The sequence below is a fragment of the Carassius gibelio genome, chromosome B20 (assembly GCF_023724105.1).
Source record: "Carassius gibelio isolate Cgi1373 ecotype wild population from Czech Republic chromosome B20, carGib1.2-hapl.c, whole genome shotgun sequence".
NCBI classification, from domain to species: Eukaryota; Metazoa; Chordata; class Actinopteri; order Cypriniformes; family Cyprinidae; genus Carassius; species Carassius gibelio.
Window position 1 is genome coordinate 23,000,168 of NC_068415.1, and position 25,196 is coordinate 23,025,363.

Below are 25,196 nucleotides of genomic sequence, written 5' to 3' on the forward strand. Positions count from 1 at the left end.
CTTTGTATGTAATCTACTCGCGCAAATCGTTGAACTCGCGTTAAATCCATGATTAATCTTTCCGTCTGATTGATGGCCATCAGCGGTTGGGTAGAAGACAACAAATCCCATCACCAATGCTCCTTCTTAGCGTCATCAAACCACGCAATTGTTATTGTTTTGATAGTGCGCCCTCTAGTGGCAGGTCCTACAAACTGTACCTTTAATAGTGAGAATTGGTCCCTATACTAAAGTGTTAACAAAACTAATAATTTACAAATATTGTAAACACTATAAATATTGGAGTTCCCTTCACTCCACGAAAAAAATCCTTAAAATTTAAATTACACTTTTAAAATGAGTATAAAACAAACTTTAATATAATATAATACAAATGTTATAAACAGCTAAAAAAAAAATGTATTTAAAGCAAAACTAGAAATCTATCATTTCAAATATATGTGCGCACTTTTGTCTCAATTTGCGTTATAGGACAAAATCGCTTTGTAATATTAGTCGCAACAAATTTCAGACGAAATGAAAAATACGGCAAATGAATTTTCTAAAATATGGTTGGATTGATTTGTTTGTAGAGTTTCTGAGGGTCACTCACATTCAGTAGGGCCTCCTGCCTCTGGGGGAGGGAAGACAGCTGTGATTCGGAGTGGTAGAGGTTCATGCCCTTCCGCAGGATTCGCAGGTCTCCTGGATTAGACTGCCGAGTGACACGAGAGGGAAAGAGAGGCATTATGACTCGGTGCATATTAAACATCCCATTGAACTAAACACGCTTTACTGTTCTCAAAGAAAATAAAAGTGGCAAGGAACAGTTGTGAAAAAAAGTGTTTGCAAGAAGTCTGGAGATCACAGCCCGTATGAAAGAAAGAAGAGAAAAGCTGAAGGGATAGTACACCCTAAGAAAGATAAATCTGTAATTTCAGTTGTCACTTAAGTTCTTTCAGATCTGTGTGAGTTTCTTGCAGTTGACGGTAGCCATTGACTTTCATAGTATTTTGTGGAAGTCAGCAGCTACCGTCAACTGTGTGGTTACCAACAGTCTTCATAATATCTTCTTTTGTTTGTGTAATGACACATACCTACATTGCGATAAAATCAGATCAACTTTCGAAATAGGAAGTATGACTTCAAAGTTGTGTTCTGTTGCACTTTCAGCTCAGGACCAAAACAAACCCCCACAAAGCATTTCCTGCACCTCCTTTAAGTATTCTTGTCCGTCCAAAATGTGAGCTGGAATCTCTTCATGCTGTTATAATAAAGACACCCACGGGCTCCAGCTGGCATCATCTTTAATCACCACTGATCCTTATGACATTTCAATTTCTTGCTTTCATGTTCCCTGAATGCATGTAATCACTGTAAGAAAGACCTATAAATAACTCTGTCACTCTCTTTTACAAGAGAAACAGTGTTTAAGGGGGCAGCAAGGAAGACATGAACTTCACATCCGTCTGCAACCTTAACATACTGTATCACCCACTAACCATCTATGGTATTTAAGACACCTTGATCAAGGACTGATGTACTTGTGTAGAAACAAGAAGTACAATTTATTTATTTATTTATATATTTTTTCATTTTCTGCAGAATTTGTTGAAGAATGGAGACATTCCATAGGTGTAATGGTTTTTATAATGTACAAACTATTTTTTTTTCTCCTTACTCCAACCCAGTGGTTCTCAATTCCAGTCCTCGCGCCCCACTGCTCTGCATATTTTGCATGTTTCTCACTTGATTCAGATAATCATCTTGTTAGAATTGAGCTCCGTGCATGAACTGTGTTCCCATTGTTCACTGCTCCCTACTCAATGAGCAGGGGAAATCCGTTGATGTTTACCTGACTTCAGAACATTCATTCACTGATTTGTGCTGCGCAGAGTCTATACAAACTGTGACATCATATATCTGTAAATCAATACAATTTAAATTCACGTCTCGCACACTTCAGTGCACTCTGATTGGAACATATACGTTCGCTTTGAACTGGAATCATGGCGGAATATCCTGTGATGTACACTTCGCAGGGCACTTATGTTCGAATAGAACAAACGTCTGAAGTGCTAAGAGAAACGTACAAAATGTGCAAAGCAGTGGGCGCGAGGACTGGAATTGAGAACCGCTGCTCTGACCCCATCCCATAAACTCTCCGCATTTTCACATTTTCAGTCAACTTCATTCTGTATGAGGACACTTGTTTGACTTTATGAAATGGCAGATGATCCACATAGGTCTGGGACGGGGCAAGGGTTAAATGCGAAAATAATTTGAACGCGTTATTTCTCTCCATAATTAATTAATCTAATTAACGTGTTAAATTACCACCCCTAATTTTAACACATATTTTCATTATTTTACAAACATACTGTATAATTTGACTCTTGATCAGGGGCCCAGAGCCCACCAGAGTGCCTTGGCAGATTTCGGTGGTCCAAAGGATGACTTAAAAGTATTTTAATGTAATTATATACAAAGGGTGGCAGAAGTCAAAAGTGCTTATGTGTAGTTATGTTATCTTTATTTTCAAATGCACCTGAAAGCACTGAGGGAGTGTCAGGATTCCTGTGGACTGACTGTGTTTTTCCATCACTGAGGCAACAGGAACTGCTGGAATGTAGCCTGTTTAAAGGGCCAAAATTCCTCACCTGATCGTTTTGTTGCTCTGACAACATCAGAAAAATGAATTAGTGAAATATATGACTAAGTAAGTGTTTCGCACATGTAATTACCAGAGTGGAAATGATCAATCCTGTCACTCAACAACAGACTAGTCAGTTACTGGGTTAAAAAAAACAAAAAAACATTAACAATAAATTCTAACCTTATTTTCTTCAACAGTCGAATATGACTTTAAGCAATTTGACTGGATATAAACACAACAGACAGCGCTAAAACACAGAGTGGGGCATTTTCTTAGAAAATTTATGGGACGATGCTCAAGACAGATAAGTGGGTGTTTATTAAATATTGAAACATGTTCGCATTCATCTTTACATCCATCAGTTTGTCAGACATGAAAAATTGACGCTGCACTACCTGTGCTGCTTGAATAAGTGATAAGATCGCAAAGACGTTTCAACAGAGAGGGACAAGCATATGAGCTCATGCGCCAGAAGCCCCGAGCACAGCCCAGCATGTTAGCACAAGCGCTTAGCCTAGCATGCCATAATACACACCTGCTTTTGAAGTCGCAAAGAATGTGAAAGTAAAGATAAGGAACAAGCAAGAAGACAGCTACAGGAGGACATAGAGCTAGCCATCACTGAGCAAATGTCTGATAAAATTACCTTCATGGACAGCTTTGATAAGCTATAACGGCTACAGGGCTGGAGAACACAAAACACATTTCACAAACCGATTAAACAAATACAAGAACATGTTCTTCACAAGAGCTATCATAACCAGGGCTGCGTTTCCCAAAAGTATCGTAAGCAATGAAACCATTGAAACCAATGGAGCTACGATCAACTTAAACTTACGATGCTTTTGGGAAACACAGGTCTGATTAGTCAGATAATAATGTTTGGACTTTTTATGTCTGGTTTTGCAGGACATTCAACATTAGATTGCCATCTGATATCACCAGACTCAAATTTAGACACTTGAATGAAACGCAAATCCTTTCGTCTTAATTTTGTGAAATGTCATCATAGATTTGTGATTATTCAGTGTAAAATCAAACATTTTGTTGGAGACCTAAAATCAGGCCTAATTATTATTACAGTCACCTGTTGAATTTCCTTTAATGTAAACAAAGCCAGTGGATTTTACTACAAGCAAAGATAATGTAGAAAAAAAAGAGGGTTTTTATTCTTGGAGGTTCTGTCTTTAGAGTCTTTGATTTTACCTTGTACTTGCTTAAAACTGACCAAAGCATTTTTCAAATAAAGTAATAAAATTAAATTCACCTAGTAATGAAAATCAATCCATGATTTACTCACCCTCAAGCCATCCTAACTGTATGTGACTTTCACCTTTCAGATGAACACAGTTGGAGGTATATTAAAAAATATCCTGGCTCCTCCAAGATTTATAATGGCAGTGAATTGGGGTTGAGATTCTGAAGGCCAAAAAAGTACGTCCATCCATCATAAAAAGTGCCCCACATTGTTCCGGGGGGTTGATACATGCCTTCTGAAGTGATGATGTGTTTGTGTTAGAAAATATCCATGTTCAATACTTTATAAACCATAATCTAGATTACACTGTCATCGCTCCAGTTAACTTATAAACCACCCTGAGTCACGTGGGGCGTGTTTTATGATGGATGGATGCACTTTTTAGGGGCTTCAAAATATCAACCCCAAATTCACTGCCATTAGAAAGCTTGGAAAAGCAAGGACATTACTTTTTTTTTTTTCAATAGAAATCTGATTTTATTTTGTCTGAAGGAAATCACAGGGTAATTGACATATTTGGGTGAGCTATCCCAAAATTTATTTTGCTGATTTCATGAGGTCTTCTAATGCAAAATGTTAGCCTATTATTGGGCTCCCGGTTAAAACTAAATGGTGCATACAAGTACAATGTTCTTTTTGTTTGCAGCTATCCTTCTATTTCAGTTTCAGTCCATGATCAGGTGTGTGACCAGTTATTACCAGTTCATCCGCAAAATAAAGACTTTCTGGACCTTTCCATGAAAACAGACCTGTCGTTCTCAGGGTCATGTGGGTTTAAAGTAAGTTGTACACCAAAGTGTTATCTATCACAACAGTTGAAATGGCTTTTAGGAAAAGCTTAGCGTAGGTATCCTGGGAAATCAAGGGTTCAGCTCGGTTCATGTGCGCTCAGGACAGTGTTCTCTGAAGGACTGAGCTCTCCTCTGAATTAATCATGCTTCAAGTGAATTCACTCATTCTCAGAGGCCTGCAGCGATGGGCGCAAACCGTTTTCTCTTATTTGACCAGAGGGAGAAAGTCACTCTCTTGCATTTTAATCATGGCTTTATAAAGTGCCTTCCATCCTGGGGATAAAATGCTTTCAGACGTTCCCTGCACTATGTTCTACATGTTCAGAGAAAGAGACTCAAATAGATATGCCTCGAAAAAGGCACAACAATTTAAGTGTACCGCCGTCTGGTACACCCACATCCACTGCAAGACAAAGGGGGACTGGCAATGGAAACGTTATGAGGATATATCATTAAAACAGAGAATTATTACAGATCCAAGGACTCTTTCAAGCCAACACTCTCCGCTTGTTTTCTATGAATACTGTGTGATGAATGTTACCAACAAAGGCCTTCATAAGAACTGCTTTGTAGTCAGTATTTCCAGCGCCCACACAGTGTTTTTATTTTCACTGGAGACTGAGAATTCAATCACTTAAGCATCACCATGTCATTCTGAACCAATGTGTCCAAGGAACACAATAGGTTAAATGCTAAAAATGATTTAGCTGCTCTTTTACATGTATGACGACAGTGAAAAGGGATCTGGAATGTCTTGTGCAGTACATTGCAAGCTTAATGAATCCACAACAAAGCAGTGCAGGACTCATTTATGTTCTGATGTCACTGAGGGCAAACCTGAGATCTAATAGCAACCTTTTTTTAATGGATGTGGCACACAAAGCACATAAGAGAACATGATATAGATTAATTTTCATAAAATATTATTAAAAAGTCTTAACATGCTAATTATTTAATTATATAACTACTGTAATGTATAATTACATAATAATGACGTTCCTTCCAAAAATAAATGACAGTATGCACACTTCTGTTCTGGATTTAAACTTTTTTTTTTTTTTTTAAATAAGTGTCTCTAGGTCACCAAAGCTGCTTTTATGAGTTAAAAAATACAGTAACATTGTTACCATTAATATATTTTACAAGTATACAAATAATACTGTCATATTATAACAATTTAAAATAATTGATTTCTATTTTATCCCTGTGATCAGCTCATTACGCCAGGCTTCAGGGTCACATGATCCTTCAGAAACGCTCATTTGATATGTTCAGTTATAAGTAATGGTTCTTGAAAACCGTTCTTTTGTAACATTATAAATGTCTTTACTTTCTCTTTATAATTATTTATTTCACAGTATGTTCTTGCTGAATGAAAGTATATACAGTATATATTTTTTAATCTTACCTCAAACTTTTGAATGGTATCACAGTTTCCAGAAATATTATGCAGCCATTTTCAGTGTTGAAAATAATTATAATGATAATTAAGAAATCATCAAATAAATGCAGCATTGGTAAGTTGACCAGTTATTGACTGATTAAAGAAATAATCAACAGAGGACCTGATTCTCACAACAATTATTAGAGTAGTCGCAACCTTGTCATCAGACTACAGTTAAGTTTGAGATTTTGAGGTAAACTATCCTTTTAGCTGCGAGTACAGTGAGCTTTACAATAGGAACCTATGTGAAGCTATGAAGATGTAATTGCCCCTCACTTGTTTTTCCAAACATGAACGTTTTATTCCTAGCTACACATCTACACAAGCTGGAGAGGGTGAGAGAACTAGCCAAATCCTATTCAAGTGCTGAGGAGAGTGGGCTGTAATGCTGTTCTGCTGGATGGGCTCACGGTAAGTGTTTTGTTGTAGATGTCTGTACTATGGTGGCGGGTGAATACATTTGTGACATTCGGTGATGGGCAGATTGATTGTGGTGCCTTCAGGATAAATAGGTGAGTTTGAAATGCTCTTTCGGTTGGTAAAACCCACTCATTCTCCACAAGGGAGGTTAAATTGAGGCCACAGACGCTTTAGAGAAGCCCACACAATCCCGGCGTGACGGTAAGCTGCTCCTTCTTCCTGCTGGAGGGGATGCTATGTGCCAATTTAACACATTTTGACCCACCATGAATTAAAGATTGGTTGCCTCTTTCGTAACCCCAATCTGCCACCACTAATATTGGCACCCAATGGCATTGGTAAATGTAGATTACTCATTTTTCAAGAGATTTTTCAAGTCCTTACTTGTGAGAGCAGTTTGTTGTTATTGTCTTCTAGAATCCGGACCTTGGTTTCTAGCTGGCGAATGTAGTTTGAGGACGCATCTGCAAGACAAAGACAAAAATTTGATCAACTGAGAAAACGACAACAACTAAAACTGCAGTGTTAGTTCTAGTGATTTTCTGTTGTCAATGAATGAATTGGTTTTTGCTGTTAAATTCCATCCCAATTTATTTTTCAGCCCTAAACCACAAAAACTGGCACATCAGGTGCAGCATTCTGAAGTCACTTTGGCCCAAAATGCATATACCTTTGATATTTTGGACCGCTAACTCTCACAAGGTGAAATTTCAGCTTAATTAAAGACTTGAGAATACAGCCTGTGATCTATTTTGGGGGTTTGTTGTGATTCAGCTGATTCAGTTTACTTGATTTCTCATACATATCTGATTTTAATTTAATCCCACAGTGCTTTAAGCTTAAAATTAGCTTCCCTTCAGATGACACAGTTGAGATCATTTCTGTTTCCTCACTGTCAAAGAATTCAAATGACTTGAAGCATCATTCATGGTTTGATGTGGTCTGTACCGAGCCAGTAACTTTGGACACTAGCAATCAACGTGTAATGCTACTCGTTTAATTCTGGTCTGGCATCTAGGTTCACGCCAATAAATAATGCATGGAAAACTCATCTCATCACAGACTTCATAACATGCAAGACTAAAACAAAAATCAAAAAGCAATATTGAATTATAAGGTCACATATGAAGTGAATGAAAACTATTGTACTGCAGTATATAACTCAAAAACGGAGGGGAAATCTTTTGTGTAATGAAGAAAACAAATTGTCAAATTATAGTTTTTAATCGATTCATTGAAAATGACCAACTGGTTTATGGAAACATGTAAGAGCAATGCAACAGGCCCTTAGATTAGGGAGCCCAAACTAAATTTGACTTTACGCTGCCATAAAATATTTCCTGTGTGAGAATATATTACACTGCAATTTTACATTTGACCAACTTTCTGACCTCCTTGAGTTTCCTACCAGACGCAATGGAGACCATGAAATAAAGCACGTATTTTAACTTATCCTTTTAAACTTTTTTAAAGCATGCATGCATTTGATTAATTTGGTTATCCAAAGAGCAAAAACATGTGCTGAGTTAGCCGGGAAACAGTTACAGTCAAAAGTTCTTGAAGCAAGAAATGTTTATGTGCACTGAAATCCTTTGTGGCTGATTTTAATAATTTAATCCAAGAATTTATGTTCAATTGTTATGAAAATAGCAACAATTAAAGCCATGCAAAAATGTGGTTCACATTTCCTCTGATATAAAAGAGTAACTTTAAGACATGACTGTGTTGGCATAGTGTAGACAATGGGCGGCTCTAGTTATTAGCCTAATAGATAATGTCTGAGTAAAGCCCTTAGCAGTGGACAGTGAGGCAGTGCAGGGCGGCTGCAAATCCCCAATGACGCTCTAATCTAACTTCATCTGACTGAATGATGATGGGTACGGGCCAAGCCGATTAAGAATCAACTCTGATACACAAACCCCCTGGACCAGCCCAGATCCACCCACTACCAAAAATCATTTCAGCCAGGACCAGCTATTAGAAATATGACTCCACTACCCCAAAGCAAGTCAGTTTTCATCATTCCAAGCAGCTAAATGTTCCTGTCAGCATAACTCGCCACACAAGAGACTCACACTCAACTATAGTCATGACATCAGGTGGAGTGAGGACAACATAGCTGACCTTTAGCTGTAAAACACAGCTCACAGGACAACATCCACAGAAACACCTCTGACTCAAATTTCAACGAGCCTTACCCTACGTGACATCCAGTGCTTGTCTTAAAATTAACACGGTGTAGATTCGCATATACATTATATAGTGCAGCATACAATAGGGCTACAACAACAAATTGCTAAAAAGTTGCTTTTTAAAAAAAATTTTAATTCTCAATGACATAGCACGCAGATCCAGCAAATTTTTTCAAAACTGATAATAAAACAGCTTTTAAGTAATACAGTACATTTTAAAATGAATACATTTTAGGATTCAATGGCATAAATAATAGTTAACATGTTGGTGCATAAATATAATTACCTATTATTTCCACCTCATTTTTAATGTCATTTGCTTCCAGTTATTTTACCGGTACAACAGTCATTCATGTTGCTTCATATTGCACACTGGCATTTGTTGTGTTATTTTAATTCATCGTAATTATAAACGTACAGGTATGTAGCATACATTTTTAGAGTTTAGTGCACATTATTATTCTTCAAGTCATTTATCTATATTGGCAAATGAATCAGAATTTTAGCACTAGCTTTCTTAATGGAATAGTTTATTTCTGCATAGTAAATGAAGGTGGATGTTGGGCTGGGCGCTATACAATGCGTCAAATTAAAAAACTGTATTAAATTTTTTCGGCCATTATTTACACTCTTATGCATTTGTAAAACATCCAAATCGTTGTTTTATGGTTGTGTTTGTTTGGTTTGGCGTGTATGTGTTTATTATTGCACTTTAGTAAAAAGTATATTTAATTCCTTTCTAGTCAAGTCCATGTTATTTGTATCGCGCTTTTAACAATGCAGATTGTGTCAAAGCAGCTTTACAGTATTAAAAAAGGGAAATAGTATGTCAAACAGTGTGCCGTTCTCCTTTCTCGCACACATTGTAGACCTTCAGCATATTGTAGTTTGGTTTACTGTCTCCTAGACTCCATTTCTTCAGTTAGGAGTCCGTTCCGATTGTATTCAGACACAACACTGCACAGTAATCAAATAAATCTGCTGTGCTGATCAGCTATTTGTGCACGTTAGCTCAGTGAACTGACATGGATGTTTTTATGTGTGGCGGCACGATGTGGATAAGCGTGTGGGGGTGGGGTAGCAAGTCTGTCCCTCTCGCTTTGTCGCTTCCAATCGCATCAGCAATGCCATGACCCACTTCTATAGCCGCCACTGCGGTACAAGGCTCACGCGGGAATCTTCAGCGTAGGCCACATGGGCAGCGACTGTTAAGCAGTCTTCATGACATCACAAGCAGCCCCTTCCAACAGCAGTCCCACCCAAAACCCACAAACGCAGTAGGGTCTGTTCAGAGAGAATTGAGATGAATTCTGACTTCTTGGAAACACGCTGATAAGCCTACAGAAACGCTGTCATTCAGTTTCCTTTGAACATCTGTTGCAACACACTGGGCGCTGCCTACTGCGTGCGAGCATGCGTTTTAAATACAAATCAAAAGCGGTGTGTGTGTGCACGTATGTGTGTGAATGACTCGTGAAGAAGAGAAGCGGAAAAGAAAAACAAGTAAGGAAAAAACTCCAAGCGAAAGCTTTAAATGGGTGTGTGCACGAAGTTGCTGGATCAATTGCTGCAAGATGTGGCAGTCCAAGCCCAAACAACAGTCCCTACAATAATTCATTCCATACAGCCTGACCTCATTCTGTTAGAAAACTACAGCACGGCAGACAATGAAACTTCAATTAAAGAGAGGCGGGAAAGCTACAGACCAGAGATATAGGGGGAAAAAAAACATTCACTCTGTCTGAGTTTAGAATTTAAACTTGGCTAAAAAGAAAGTCAGAAAAAAAAAAACTTGTTTAAAAGTCTGAACAACCTTTTATTGTCTCACCAGAGGATAGAGGAAATAAGAAAAGATGAGAAGTGAAAAGAATGTCAGAGAAAGACTGGAATAGATAGACAGCGAGAAGTCATGTTTGGATCGTGAGTTCATAACCCCATTATGGGCTCTAGATTGGACTCCTATTGGTAGAGTTTGCTGTCACTACTGCTCTGTTAGGGATTTATTTTTTATACTACAACATGTACAATATATATAATTTGTGGTACTTTTTAAGGACAGTTGTAATATCACTTTTTTGTTTAAAATTTTTTACCTGACAAATGGTAAAACAAATGAAAATCCCATAAGGTCCAGACACACCTAACCTCAAATGAACTAGCAGCCAATTTAGGATTCGCCTTACATCGGGTGGTTAAAAAAGTTGCATTTCAAAACACCACAATGCCAACAACAAACTAGCGGGTGCATTAAATGCATCTCCAAACCAGAAGATGGCAGTAGTCTGTATGCACTGTTCATAAAGGGAAACCGGAGGAGCTAGGATTACGTAGACCATACAAACTCTAAACAAAATAATGCTTAGGTAAAAATGTCTTGCCAATATCCCTATGAAATTTTTTACTTATGAGATGAAGGTAAAATTTAAGTGTGCCCTCTTGACTTTGCTGTTTGATTGATTTTCTTCTCGTGTACTGGTTTTCAACAGTGATCTGGCTCATGGGCAGGCTTGGCTGAAGGTCCACCACCATGTTCCAACTATATCAAAAACACCACAAAAACTAGGCCAATGGACGACAACAAAAACAACAACAACCCAATACTGACTGACCAATGTCTTGTGTGTCAATGCCTTATAGACTTACACCGAAGTAGATTTGTGCCGGTATTCGGTAATGCGATATATTGCGGTGATTAATATGCACGATATTGTTTTCGTGGGCACTTCTAAATACCGTGAATACATATACATTACAAATTATTCAGAATTTGGAATGCATTTTAAGAAAAGTATTCCCATCAGCTGCTTAAAATGCACAACATCGCTGTATGCTGCTTGAAAGAGCGCATACGCTCTGATGTAAACAAGCACGCATGAGAAGCACATGGAGGAACACGTGACAGACGCACACATTCACTCTCTGACAGCAGATGGCGCTAAATGCAGCCCTTACCCTGTAAACCCCATAAATAAAGCAGCTGTTACTTTCTAAACCATACTTAAATAATTTTAAATAACCATTCAGATTTGTGTTTTCCCTATGGTGTTTATTACAGAGCCAACTACTGAAATATTTAGACTTAACAGGCTATTTATCTTCAAAAATTCTTTTTTTTTTTTTATCTGGACTACAAATGCCCTAGATATTGTTTGAAAGTGTTCTGAAAGATCATTATCGTTCATTCACACTTTACATTATGGCTTCATTAGTTAACATAAACTGCCAATGAAAAAATTATTCTGAACATTCATTAATCTTAGGTATTCCAATATTTAATAACACATTGTTAAAATTGAAAGTTGCAACTGTGTTATTTAATGAGCTAACATGATCTAAGACTTGTATTTTTATTAACAAAGATGAATAACTTCTATAGTAAATGTAGCTATTGCTCATTGTTTAGCTGTGCACTTAATGAATGTGCACTATGCGATGTCCGAACGGATTACACTGTATTACTATATTTTATGTATTGCACTGTATATTATGTAAAATCATTTTCGATTTTTAAACTGTCAAATTCGTTTTAAGTCAATTTTTAAATCATTTTCATTTTCAAGTTCTTAAATTCCTTGTTTTATTTTTGTGATTATTTTTCTTCATGACTTTATTTTCTTTTCTTTTATGTAAAGCACTTTGAATTACCATCGGGTACGAAATGTGCTATAAATAAACTTGCCTTGCCTTGAATGTTAATGCATTAACTAAGGTTAACTAATGAGGTCTTACTGTGAAGTGATACCTATTGCTTTTTATAGTTCTTTTGCACTTTAATGTGTAAAACATTTAACTTTCTGTATTGCTTTGTTGTTTTAAATGTTTAGTTATTTTTGCTATAAGAAAAAAAGTTATTTAATCTGTTATACTGTATTCTGAAATTTCAATACCGTGATAATACCGCATACCGTGATAAAAGCATTATCGGTCCCACTTTATATTAGGTGGCCTTAACTACAATGTACTAACATAAAAAAATAAGTACAATGTACTTATTGTGTTCATATTGTATTGTAAAACACTTTTGCTGCTATTGAGGTGGGATGGGGTAAGGTTAGGGAGAGGGTTGGAGGTATGGGTAAGTTTAAGGGTGGGTTAAGGTGTAAAGTATGGGTCAACAGTGTAATTATAAATGTTATTACAGAAATTAAATACAGATGTAATTGCAAGTAGATTTTTTAATATATGTACAATGTAAAAACATGTATGTACACAATAAGTACATTGTACTTAATTATTAATTAAAATGTAAGTATACAGTAGTTAAGGCCACTTAATATAAAGTGGGTCCGCATTATCAATTAACCGCAACAGGAAAATTTTATACCGGCATATCTCTACACCGAAGGTGAAGGTGGCAACCACCAGTTTAAAGCACTGGTTTTAAAAACACTTTAGCCAGATAGCTAATTCAAATTATTTCCAGGTTATGGATGATTTGTTTTTTGAACCAGCACTACTTTAATCTGTTTACTTTCCGCATGACTTAATTACTATTTTGAAATACTAAATCATTTCAAAATATTTTTTCTGAACACTCCCTTGCTTGCTATTCATCAGGCCTTAACAAGTAAACACATCCCAATTCTCAATAACCTCACACCTTCGGTTGCCGTGTTGTTCTTGGTGTTCAACCAAACAAAGCATCATGTTAAAACCACAAACATTATGACATTTAACACAAATCTATGTAACTTCATTGAAAACAGCTGAACTCCAATCAAAGCAATACAATGAAAGTCAATGGAGTTCAAAACAACACTGGACTCATTGTATGGACAAAAACTGAAGAAAGTAAGTCATTACCGTTCACCTTCAATCATTACCTCAGCTTGGAGAGTGGTTTTTAGTTTAATCATTGACTGCAACAGCGACCTTGATCCTCACTTTAACGCACAACTACAAATGAAGTCATTTACTTCAGTCGAATCACCTCCTCAGGGAGACGAAAGTGTTGTTTATTTTCCCCTAGTAAACTGAGAGGTTTTTTAAAAGGCTATTTCTGTCTTTAGTTTACAGTTGAAGTTTGTAAAATGTTGGAAGATGTTTTGAGGTTAAAATACATTTTCTTATCCCATTCTAATATTCAAAGACAACTGTACAGTCATTTGCAGGTTGATTTTCAAGAGAGTGTAAACAATCTGGTTTTATGGCACATTTATTTGTACAGCAATTTTACAAAGCAGTTTTTTTTTAAAGCTAATGGCAGATGGGTGGAGTTTGAGGAGTCGTTATTTTTGTCATTCCCTTTACAGCCCCTAATTGATACAGAAATAATACACTCAACACTTTTCCTTTAAGATGTGTGTGGCCAAGTCTTCAAACTGTTAAACTAATCTGTTTTACGAGCTTGAGCTCCCAGACATGTTTAATTATATAGTGCCTTCAGAAAATACACCCTCCTGTTCTCATTGCCTTGTGCTGAAGTCAAACCAAATGTACTTTTTAAATGTAACATGACATGTTTATTGTTAATCTATCTGTGTTGGACGGCTTGAAATATAGCTGACTGCCTAAGAACGCATTTAATATGTGGGGTCACTGACACTGTTGTTTTGAAGATCAAGTTATTAGGAGGACCAAAGATTATAAAGATTATACAAACATTGGTAAAGCTCTGATCTTTCCAAGAAGCAATGAGAAATCAACTGTGAAAAACATGGAAGAAACTATTAAGACCAGGCCATCCAATGCCAAACTGCAACTGGTCAAAAATTCTAAAGAAGTGTGTACTTATTGGAACTTGCAGAAACTGTTTTCACACTAGGGACCCTATTTTAATGATCTAAGCGCATGGTCTAAAGTGTAAGGACCAGGTGCACTTTTGGTAGTTTAATGGGGGGGGGGTTGCAAAGGGATCTTATTATCATATTACCACCCCTTAATCTGTAAGTTATCACCCACGGCGCCGTCATATTGATTTCACAAGTAACAACGGTGTACCAGTTCTAATGCCATGGCAAAAGTTTGAAAAGTTTGAGCAAAACTTGCTAACTGTTGTCTTGCTTTGACGGCCATTTTCTTTCTGTGTGCTTCGGATGTTTGAACTCAGAAAACCGTGTATCAGACATTTAAACTCGGATGGTTCAAAATACACGATTTCAGCATGATAATAAGTATCAAAACAGATGTTTTTAGCAGGTCCGAGCTGTAATGGCACAGCTCTATTCTGGAAAAGGGGTGGGGAGCAGTGTCTCATTTGCATTTAAAGAGACATGCTCTAATACAGTGCGTTTCTGCTTCCACTCAAAATAAGCGTTTTCAAAATGATATAATAAAAGATCTGTGGGGTATTTTGAGCTGACATTTCACAGATATATTCTGGGGACACCTGAGACTTATGTAACATTGTTAAAAAGGAAATAATATGTCTCCTTTAAATAACCAAAAAAATACTGCGCCATTGACTTTAGACCAGGTTTTATTTGGTCAATGGCGCAGTCGATTTCAGTTGCCTTAAAATAGCGGGATGCCAACAATGCGCCTGAACACACCTTGTTTTCAGACCAGCACGGCCATAGGGTGCACAAATGGGCGCAAATGCATTTGCTATTTAAATAACATAGGGCAGGACGTGAAAATGATTACTGCATTGGACTGAAACTAGAAGAAAACACTTGCGTCGCACCTGGCACATGATAAAGCGATATAATTTTACAAGGAACAGAGTCAGTTTGATGCCAGAGTTTGGTTTGGTTGTTTAGCTGGCATGATTTTTTTTTTTTTTGGCACTATTTTAAATAGTGCTTACCAAACCTGATCCCATTTAGGGTGTCTCTATATCTCACGTAACCATTGTTAATCACAGGAGCATCAACTGATTTATGAGCTGAATCAAGCGTGTTTGATTAGGGAGTTTGAAACAATTACTGTTGCCTTGTGCAATCCTCACACATTCATTATTTCCATGATGCTTCAGCATCTTTTAAATGGTTGACCTTATGGAGCTTGAAGACTTTGCCATTAGACGCTTCTCAAAGTCAATAATCAAACAACACAGTGGTTAGAAACATGAAATAAGATCCAACCTTTATCCCATTGTCCCTCAGGCCTTCTATCTAAGTGTTGGTGACCACATTAGACCACAGCAAGAGGTACAACAACATATCCTCGGGGACAGAAGACACATCACATCATCAGATAGCCTTCAGAGGCACAGCTGAGCACATCACAACAGCTACAAATATCCAATGAATATTTAATTTACTACTAGATGCCAAGATCAACAAATGTAAAGAGATTCCTCTCCATTCAGGTTACACGAAACGAGTGTATGACTTTTGAAATCGGCAGGCAAACCACCTTAGATATATAATCTGACACAGTTTTTGTCACCACTGTATAAACTAATATGGGATCTATGGGGTCAATAAGTCATTTGGTTTTATTTCTTTACAGTGGTGACTAATATTTTTTTTAGTTATAATTAGTATTGTATAATTACTGTAAAAATAACCAGGATCATTTTAGCATGCTTTTATAGTGGAATTATAACAATTGTTTGCAACATTTCTATAAAAAATTATCATCAGCATAATATGTTCAGTTTAATTAGACATTTAATTGGAAAATTCACATGAATTTCAGAATGTGATGGGATTTATAACCTCAAAATAGCTAAATACTAGACAATGAATCAGCCTGGGGTGCATTTGCCAAAAGCATAGTTGCTAACTAAGTTAACAACTTTGTTGGTTGCAATACAATTTCCCATTGCCAACCAACTAACAGGTTAGCAACTATGCTTTTGGGAAATGCACCCCAGGATAACATATCAGTATATCACTAGTTCTTACTTATCACATAAAGTCTGATCAACCAGACACTGTCATTCGTTGAACATGGTAATTAAGAAAAAAAAAACCTGCCTATCCATTATGCTTACATGTAGATCATGTGTAGACTTGCCTTGTCTTCCACTTTTAATTCTTGAGAGCAGACAAACATACACACGCAGGGCAGGATGGAGTGGTAAGTGACAGGCAGAGCGCCTGAGGTACAGTTCTAACGTATTCCACACAGTTTTAAGTAACGCTGACACGACAAGCCTCAGAATTTCAGTGAAATGTGTGATCTCACAACTGGCAAGAGGAACCCTTATGTAACCCAAGACGCCAATGTATTTATCTAGGAAGACATGAACTTCAATTATCTGTGTTGTTTCTGGGCAAGTACAAATTTCCACTCCTCTGCCATGGACCACTAACATTACAGAGGTCGCTGGCGAAAAAGTGACATATTTTACAATGTGGACGCAATGCAGCAAAGTCCCACAGAATCCATATGAGCTGATCTTACAGTTTGAGGTGGCAGGGAGATTGCTCATGGGGTATTTACTGAAAATCTGACAATTCTGTTTGGTAGATTAGCACAACCGTTGTCTCAGTCAAAATCAACTGAACATATTTCCATTATGTACAAAGAGATTACTGACAATGTGGGATTTGTCTACTATTAGATATGTGAAAATCTCTTTCATTACCAGTTATGCAATATGTTCCTCACAAAATGATTGTATGGCTTCAAACTAAGTTAATTATTAAATTCAATTGTAAGCAATTCAATTTTAAATCATATTAGGTCAGACAGCATTTTCTACTGAGTCTGCAAAAATGATCATGTGAAGCATTGTGATGATCTCCACCCACCCAAGTGTGAATAAACATAATCATGTCTTACGCTATATGAATATTCGGTTTTCAACTGCTGAAAACCAACAAGGCATTTCTAAACATAAAAATAGATGAATACACTTAAGAATAGGAAGTCTCAGGGGAAAAAAAGAGATGAGACGCAAAAGGTGAGACGCAAATGTAACTGACTTCTCAACAGCTCGCAGGAATTTGACATTAAGGTGTCAGACAACATGTGTGAACCTGTACAGAAATGTCTTTTTTTAGTTCTCAGTCAAAACAATTCGGAGCATTTTGGTGTCTACTGTGGCTTTATACAACAGTCATAAGTGCTAGTTACAATGTATGGTGCTTGCAGTGGACTGAAGAGAGTTAACAAGGCAACTGGGGAATATTCAAGTTCATCCGCTCTTCTCATATCACTTGGTAGTGTGGTCTATGAAAGATATTTAGAGAAAGAAAGAAAAAACTTTCACAAGTGGAAAAAGTAAGAAAGTAAACACTTTTGCAGAGGAACTGCTACTGAGAGTACAACTTGACAAACATGAAAGCTACAGAAGACTAGCAGCTCATAAGACCATTGTAAGGCTGGAAGGCGTACAATGCCATGGCCTTAAAATATGTAAATACATAAACCATAGATAACTCAATATCAAATGCCAATAATCTTAAAATGTTGAAACAATGGGAATTTAATCAGTCTGCATGATATGCCACGTAAGATCTGAACAACCAGACACGGCCTTCTGTTGAACATGGTAACATGAAAACTCAAGTTATGTAAACTCAAGAAATCACCTGCCTCTATCCACTACGTGTGTTTTACTGAAAGCAGAAACTACAGGTGTGTTTTGATGAAGTGCTGATCTCATTCTGGCCTATGTCAATTCAGTTTTCTTTAGAGGGTGTGTCTTTTACACAATCTGCAATCTTTTCAAAGAATTTAAAAGTCATAAACATTTTTTTACAATGACGTATTAGAGTCTATATTACAAAACGATCATAAATCTATGTCCTTAGCTTATGCGTATGCTTCTATGGTCAGGTCTCCTTGTTATATCTTCCCGCACATTATGCAGCTGACCGTGGAAAAACATTACTTCAACATGCGAATGAACCACAGCCATGTCTTTCCATAAGGGCTGAAGGTCTACCGGAACATAGAAGTGCATGCAGTAGTATGACTTCTGTTTCTGTGGTCTCCTTGTGGGATAGCAGAAGTGTGAATTTTGCATGGCTCTTCGCTATCATGTGACATTTCAAGACCTGTCTGCGAGTTCCCGCAGAAACCTGAGTTCATATTCAAATGCATTCTGGCTGATCTCAGTACCCACCACTGAACCAGTGTCCTGTATTATCTCTGACCACCGAGAGTTCACTGGTCCCACTGGGCGCTGATGGAGCCAGAGATGAAACCGCAATGCTGTGACCTCAGGCGAGCTCTGACTTCATCTGATGGAAACAGCTTCAGTGCAGTTTTTGCAGAGCCCTGACTACACATTTGTGGTAAAAACTCAAAGCTCAACCAGTGCTGATATCTTCCACAGGATTCACAATTTTTCCAATTAATGAGGGTTATATAACTCATTCCTAGTATTCAGAAAAGCAGGGACAGCGTCCCTGGTGTAAGGACAGTTTCTAGGAAAAAAAAAAACATCTGACATGTGCTTCAGTGTCGTTTTCAGGCATGTTTCTAGCAAGAAATGAACTTTTGTTTGAGAGACAACTGTTGTTATATTCACTGGTGAATGAGGGACTGATGGTGTTTTTTTTCTTTTTTTTTTTTAATGAGCCTTGAACTCCTTTGAAGTAAAAAAATAGCAAAGTGACAATACCACAGGAGAGGATAGCACGCACTCCCAAAACACAAAAAATGGTATCCTAGCAACAGGAGACTGATGCCGGAGGGTTTCGCTTTATTCCGAAAATACATCTAGAACTTAATCTGCTCAGACCCTTCTCTGGTTTGTAAGCTACTTGACTAAAGCTGTTTGAAAAAACTGACTTCAGTCTACTTGATTGCAGAATTTTTGTTGTTGTTGTTGTACTTCACCCTATTTTGCACACATATATTAGATATATAATAAAAGTCAACTTTATTTTTCAAAGCGTTAATTAAATGTACAGTTGGTACAATATTTCAATTGTCTTATTTAAAATGAACAGGCTAAAAACCTAAGAGCATTCAAGACCAGAAGCAAACAGTGTAAAGCCCGATTTTAGCAATCCTATAAGATCACTGCATGACACATCATGTGACAGATCTAATAAACTTGTGTACGACATGTGTGTAGACTGTACGACGATGACACCTGTTGACTCGTGCGCTACGACAAAAGTTACTATAGAAGAATGAAACTTCATCAGCATGCGCTAGTAGTAAACAAATAGAGCATGATAAATCACATTAATCAGCAATTATATTTTTGTATGCTGAAAAAAGTGGCGAAAGAGGAAGGGATAAGAGCTTGAAGTAAGCAGTTTTATGTTTTAGCGCCACATTGCATTGATTTCATGTCGCATTTTTATTGGTTGGTCAGTAAAAGTGAACCGTGCCAGTGAACACACTATGTGATGATCATGCTGTATCGTAGGCTATCTGTGGTCGAAGATCGTGACAACGGCTGTCTTTGAACCTCTCTCACTGTACGACACAGGACCAATGATTAGGAGCCTCGATCACAGAAAATAAAAAAAATAATTAAATTAAATTTATGCAATAAGCAGATGCTTTTATCCAAAGCGACTTACAGTGTATTCAGGCTATCAATTTATACCTATCATGTGTTCCCGAGGAATCGAACCACCAACCGTGCGCTTGATAGCACAATGCTCTACCAATTGAGCTACAGGAACACTGAAACAGTCACAATCTTTCACGATGCCAATCTTTTGTCTGGGACAGCTGAAAATCGTGCAGTGTGTTTAGGGCTTAAGGTAGCTTGAGAACATAATCATTCAGAGATGAAGTTCTTTCAGGAATACACTTTGTAAAAACACTTTAGATAAGCTCTTCAGGCTGCTGGAGACTGAATTCAGGATGAACCACAGCAAGACAGTGGTCAAGAAAATTTGAAGACAAGCAATATATAAATTTTCCAAACTATAAACAGTGGCTTGGCCTGTTTCTAAGCAGGGTGCTTAAGCATTAAGAAAAGGTAATATTTTAGGGAAGAAACCCTAAAAAACCATTTGCGTCATGGCCGAATTGCAAGGTGGGCATTAATTTTCAACAATTCAGCGGTTCCACAATTCTGCAGATTTCCAGATCCCATGATTTGCTAAAATAAGACGTTAGGAAAGATGTTAGGAAAAAAAGGTTGAAGCAATTACACACCACAATTTGGACAAAGTCATCAGAATAACATATGGGACACTGGGACAAAATGTCAAAGCTGAAAGACTGACACATTGTGTGAATTTGTTTCGAGAATACCCCGTCCTGACAGATTGCAGAAATGGCTGACGCTCACAGGAAAATCTCCCTCCAAATTTGCCTGGGATGACACTGGGGACACTTTAGTTAAGTTTTCCCTGACACAATATGAAGGTCACAGTTTGCATCAACATAATGGGATTGCTGATTGTGTTCTTTGGAGCAGCTAGTACCCTGCCAATGTGCCACCTGGTGGCTTCATTATCAACTTCATTACATAGTATTTCATTAGGCCGCAATAAATATACAGATAATCAGTGCATTCACACCTGGACAAAGCCTAGATTAATGCTGCAAATAGCTCTTAAAACTCCAGTCACAAACACTGCTTGAGGATATGCAAAACTATTCTCACAATCCATAAGCGGTGAGTAGCCTGAATGGCTAGTTGGTCTTAAGGAAACCCCAAATAAGAATTATAAGACTGGTTTTGGTTTCACCTGACCTGCAATTAAACATGTTTCTTTAGGTACAGTCACAGGAGAAGAAGACAAGTTCTTGTGTTCAAAAACAACTAGAAGGGAACAGAACTCAGTAAAAACGAATATGAAAATTTCGGACTCAGTGTGCAAGGACCTTTAAAACCAGAGGAGGTCTAAGGTTTTTGTGTTAGTCTTAGAAACTGAAAGGTGTAAAGGTGTAAGTGCATTAGATTTATTGTAATATGTGAAACCAAGATCACACATTTCAAAAAGTGCAAAGTAACAAGTAGAAAAAAAAAAAAATCAAATTCACAAATAACCTGTATAGAGATTTGACCATCTACAGATTTTTCCCTGATTACTCCGTATGCACAAGGGCACATATCCCTAAACACGGCCATATCTGCAGATGAAACTGTAGAAAAAAACTTTCAATTTGAACTAGCACTGACTATACCACATTATGTATGAGAAGCTGCAGAAGACACAGGCACAAGTGGAATGCAAAAAAACATGGTGACATTAATTTTTATGAAAATATAATGGGAAATATATTGCATTACCAAAAATTATTGAGGTCATGTACATATATTGTGCGATAAGTCGATATATTGATTATTGCGACAGGCTTACATTACAATTCTTCTCCAGTTGAGAAGTCTTGTGAAGAGAAATGTGTGTGAGAACAGCACAAATATTTTAAACTATAAATCATAAACTATAAATCATCACTTCAGACAACTGTCAGACTCAGGTTTTTAAAGCATCATTTTTGAGAGACCATACACTTTATTACATTCACTGTGTGCATTATATGAAATTATATGAAACTGAGGAAAGAAAATACATTTGGGACAGCAGGGTGAGCAAATGACAATTTTATTTTCCATATACTATGTCAACAGTTTAACAGCTGAAGCACAGCATGCTGTCAGTGCTACAGCTAATAAAAACGCTTAATAAAACCACTTCTGTTAATTTTCTTTTTTATAAACCTACAAATAAACTCTGAAAACTCAGCACTCAGTGTTGCCAACTCAAGCGAACGAGTTTGACACAGAACATTTACAGACATACTTCACTCCTGACTAAGAGAGCAGACCAATGCTTATTCAAACCATACGCTTATCTTATCTCAATTTCTATCATCTCACGTGGATTCAGTGTGCGAGTCTTACTCAAGTCCCTTTATTCAGGTTGTTGAGAAAGACTCACTATTGTTCAATAAGGAATGTGGGATTTCGTGACAGACGGCCTTTCTGTCTGACTAAAACCAGTCGAGAGAGTTTCTGTGTGTAATCTCATGCCTGCTCTCCTGGGCCAAACAACCAAAACAGACAAGACCTGACACTGTTGCCAAGCCACACATAAAATGTAGAATATCGCATTTTCTTTGCCCTTTAACTCTGCCATGGATTCTTTAATGTCCTACATGCTCTGACAGCACACATAGGAAGCTCTGTTTAAGAATACCATGTTGTGATTAATTCGTCTTGTGCATACCAGTAAAACTAGTTTTTAAAGAGCAACACTTGCTGGTCAGCAGAGTGGCACACCCTTTCAACTTGTAGAATATATTAAAGAAAAGAAAAGAAACAAGCCTGATTAAAGAACTCAAGTATTGCAATATTTGAACTTAAGGGGTGTCCAATTTTGTTCCTGGTAGGCCACATTCTTGTAAAGTTTAGGTCCAGCACATCTGGCTGGAAGTTTCTAGTGATCCTGAAGACCTTGATTAGCTCGATCAAGTGTGTTTATTTAAGTACAGTTAAACACAGGATTGGATACCCCTACTTTAAAAAATAATAGAAAAGAAAAAAAAGATGGAAATGATCTGGTCAACGAATTAAAGTTTAGAATCTGAAATTCCATGGATGTTATACAGCGTCATCACACGAAGATGCATTCTTTGGGCTTGGCAAATGATTGAGCTGTGGAGAACTGGCTGAGCAAGTTTAACGGGTTCACCTTGACCCTCATTGGGTCACTGCCCTCATTCTTACACTGGGTTCTGTGATTTTACAACCTACTGACATCAGCTAAAATCATCCCTCATGAGGTATCTCAGGAACATACGTCCACAGACAGTAAAAAAACAGACAGAAAAAAGAGATTATTTAATGAAAATAACTAAGAAGACTTTCAATTACTTTTTTTCACTTTTTAAAAACTGCATCTTTATAATCTGCATCCTTAAACTCAGCCACATCAAACTTGTGAAACTTAACCTGCTAGTATTAAACCTAATCTATCAAGATAAACCAAAACACCAAGTATCAGTCCTAACACAACTCACACTAGAACTACTTCTATTGCTGCATTTAAAAAAAACTGATTTGAATTGCAATATGACAAACATCTGGATAAATCATTTAAATTTCTTCCTAGATATGATTTTGTAGTTTAATAACCGCACCAGGAATTTTGTTTTGGATTATTTGTACAGCCCTGATTGTATTTCTAAAGCTGTAGGATGCCGTCGGTTATTTAAGAGATGTAGACATTTACTGCTTAAGTTTAATTTGCCATAATTTTAAACTAAAATCAAAATTGAGACCAAGATTAAGTTACCACGGGAATCCCATTAGCCAGTGATATCCAGGTTCCCACATCCATTCAGAAGGTAAACAATAACTCACATACTAGGTGCCAGAAGATTGCCTGTCTTCATTTATCTCCCTAGAGTCCCAGAACAGATGGACCCCCACTGGTCATATAATACCCCCTCTGTGCTCCCATCCCATTGCCATTTTCTACCTTTGATCTGTCTTTTTTATTCATGCTCAAATTGAATATAAAGCACCCATAGTTTCTCCTTTACTGCTAATAACTGTAGTTGCTGTGTTTTGTTGGTTAAATTGATATGATCTAAAATAGATCATTTACAATAGCAGTGAATTAAAAAGACAACAATCCAAAATAACTGCAAGCATCAATTACCGGGTTCAAGCATTTTAAGAACCTTGAGTAGTTCTAGATATTTTAAGATATTACCCAAAAAGGCTGACAAATCATGGCCCCGCTTACTTCAAACATTCAAACTGAAATTCTAATAACTGTGACATTTTGATGGAAACGCAAGTTACCATGGTAAGATTTAAGGCATTTAGGCAAGTTTAGGCATGTGGCACTGTTGAACACAAACACAAATAAATAACTCAACATTTACTTTTTTTTTTTTTTTTAAGTGTTCCCTAATGGTCCAAAATGAATTATTCAATAATCACGTGCATGATGATCAACAGGACACTTGTGAGTCAATGCTTCACAGGATCTTGTTTACTTTCAAAATCTGAATTACAATCAAAATGTCAATCATTTCAAACATGTAGCCCAAATAAACCAGTGTTAGAATATGCTAACAATGTAGCACTACTTCCTGTCTGTGTAAAGGCTTCAGCTCCATAGAGTTGTGAGCAGTTGTCCAACACAGCTTGGGATCGAACATTGCCGTGAAATATGAACCTGTCTCTGATGATTACCGCAGCACCATCTGTGCATTGGGACGGCCAACGGCTCGACTGATTGATGAGACCCCTTAAGGAGGAAGGAGGAAAGAGAGCAGGGGACCTCATACACACACACACACACTCTCCCCAACCCATCCACTCTCTGTTTGTCTTACCATTAGCCTATGTCTCCAGCAAAAACCTCCACAGGTCCCACTTCTCTCACTTATCACCTTCCTATACGGCTGTTAGCAGGTCTGAGGAATCAAGATACACACGCCGAACATCTATGCGCTCAACTTGGACCATCTTATCAAAAGACACTGAACCACACATTGAATCCAGGCCACACAAATTGACCCCAGGGGATTTAACCATGATAAAATTCATTTCATTGATCGGACAAGCTCAAAGTAGACCACCATGCTGTGCATAAGAGTTTTTTCAGAGTGGAAATCTGATCAAACCTGTGAAGGAAATGCTGTATCTTGATTTAATTATTGCTACTATTCATTTGTT

General features: G+C 37.3%; 1 protein-coding gene across 2 annotated transcripts in view; it reads right to left on the reverse strand.

The window, feature by feature from the left end:
- Positions 1-25,196, reverse strand: part of LOC127983806 (coiled-coil domain-containing protein 85C-B) — a 38,137-nt gene that overhangs the window by 8,205 nt on the left and 4,736 nt on the right. The window contains exons 2-4 of one of the 2 annotated variants that reach the window (XM_052586148.1): positions 6,933-7,012; positions 3,282-3,320; positions 593-694 (exon numbers count right to left, since the gene is read on the reverse strand). In XM_052586148.1, coding sequence (XP_052442108.1) covers positions 593-694; positions 3,282-3,320; positions 6,933-7,012 — 221 coding nt within the window. The remainder of the gene's footprint in view (positions 1-592; positions 695-3,281; positions 3,321-6,932; positions 7,013-25,196) is intronic. The other variant, XM_052586149.1, reaches the window with a different exon arrangement.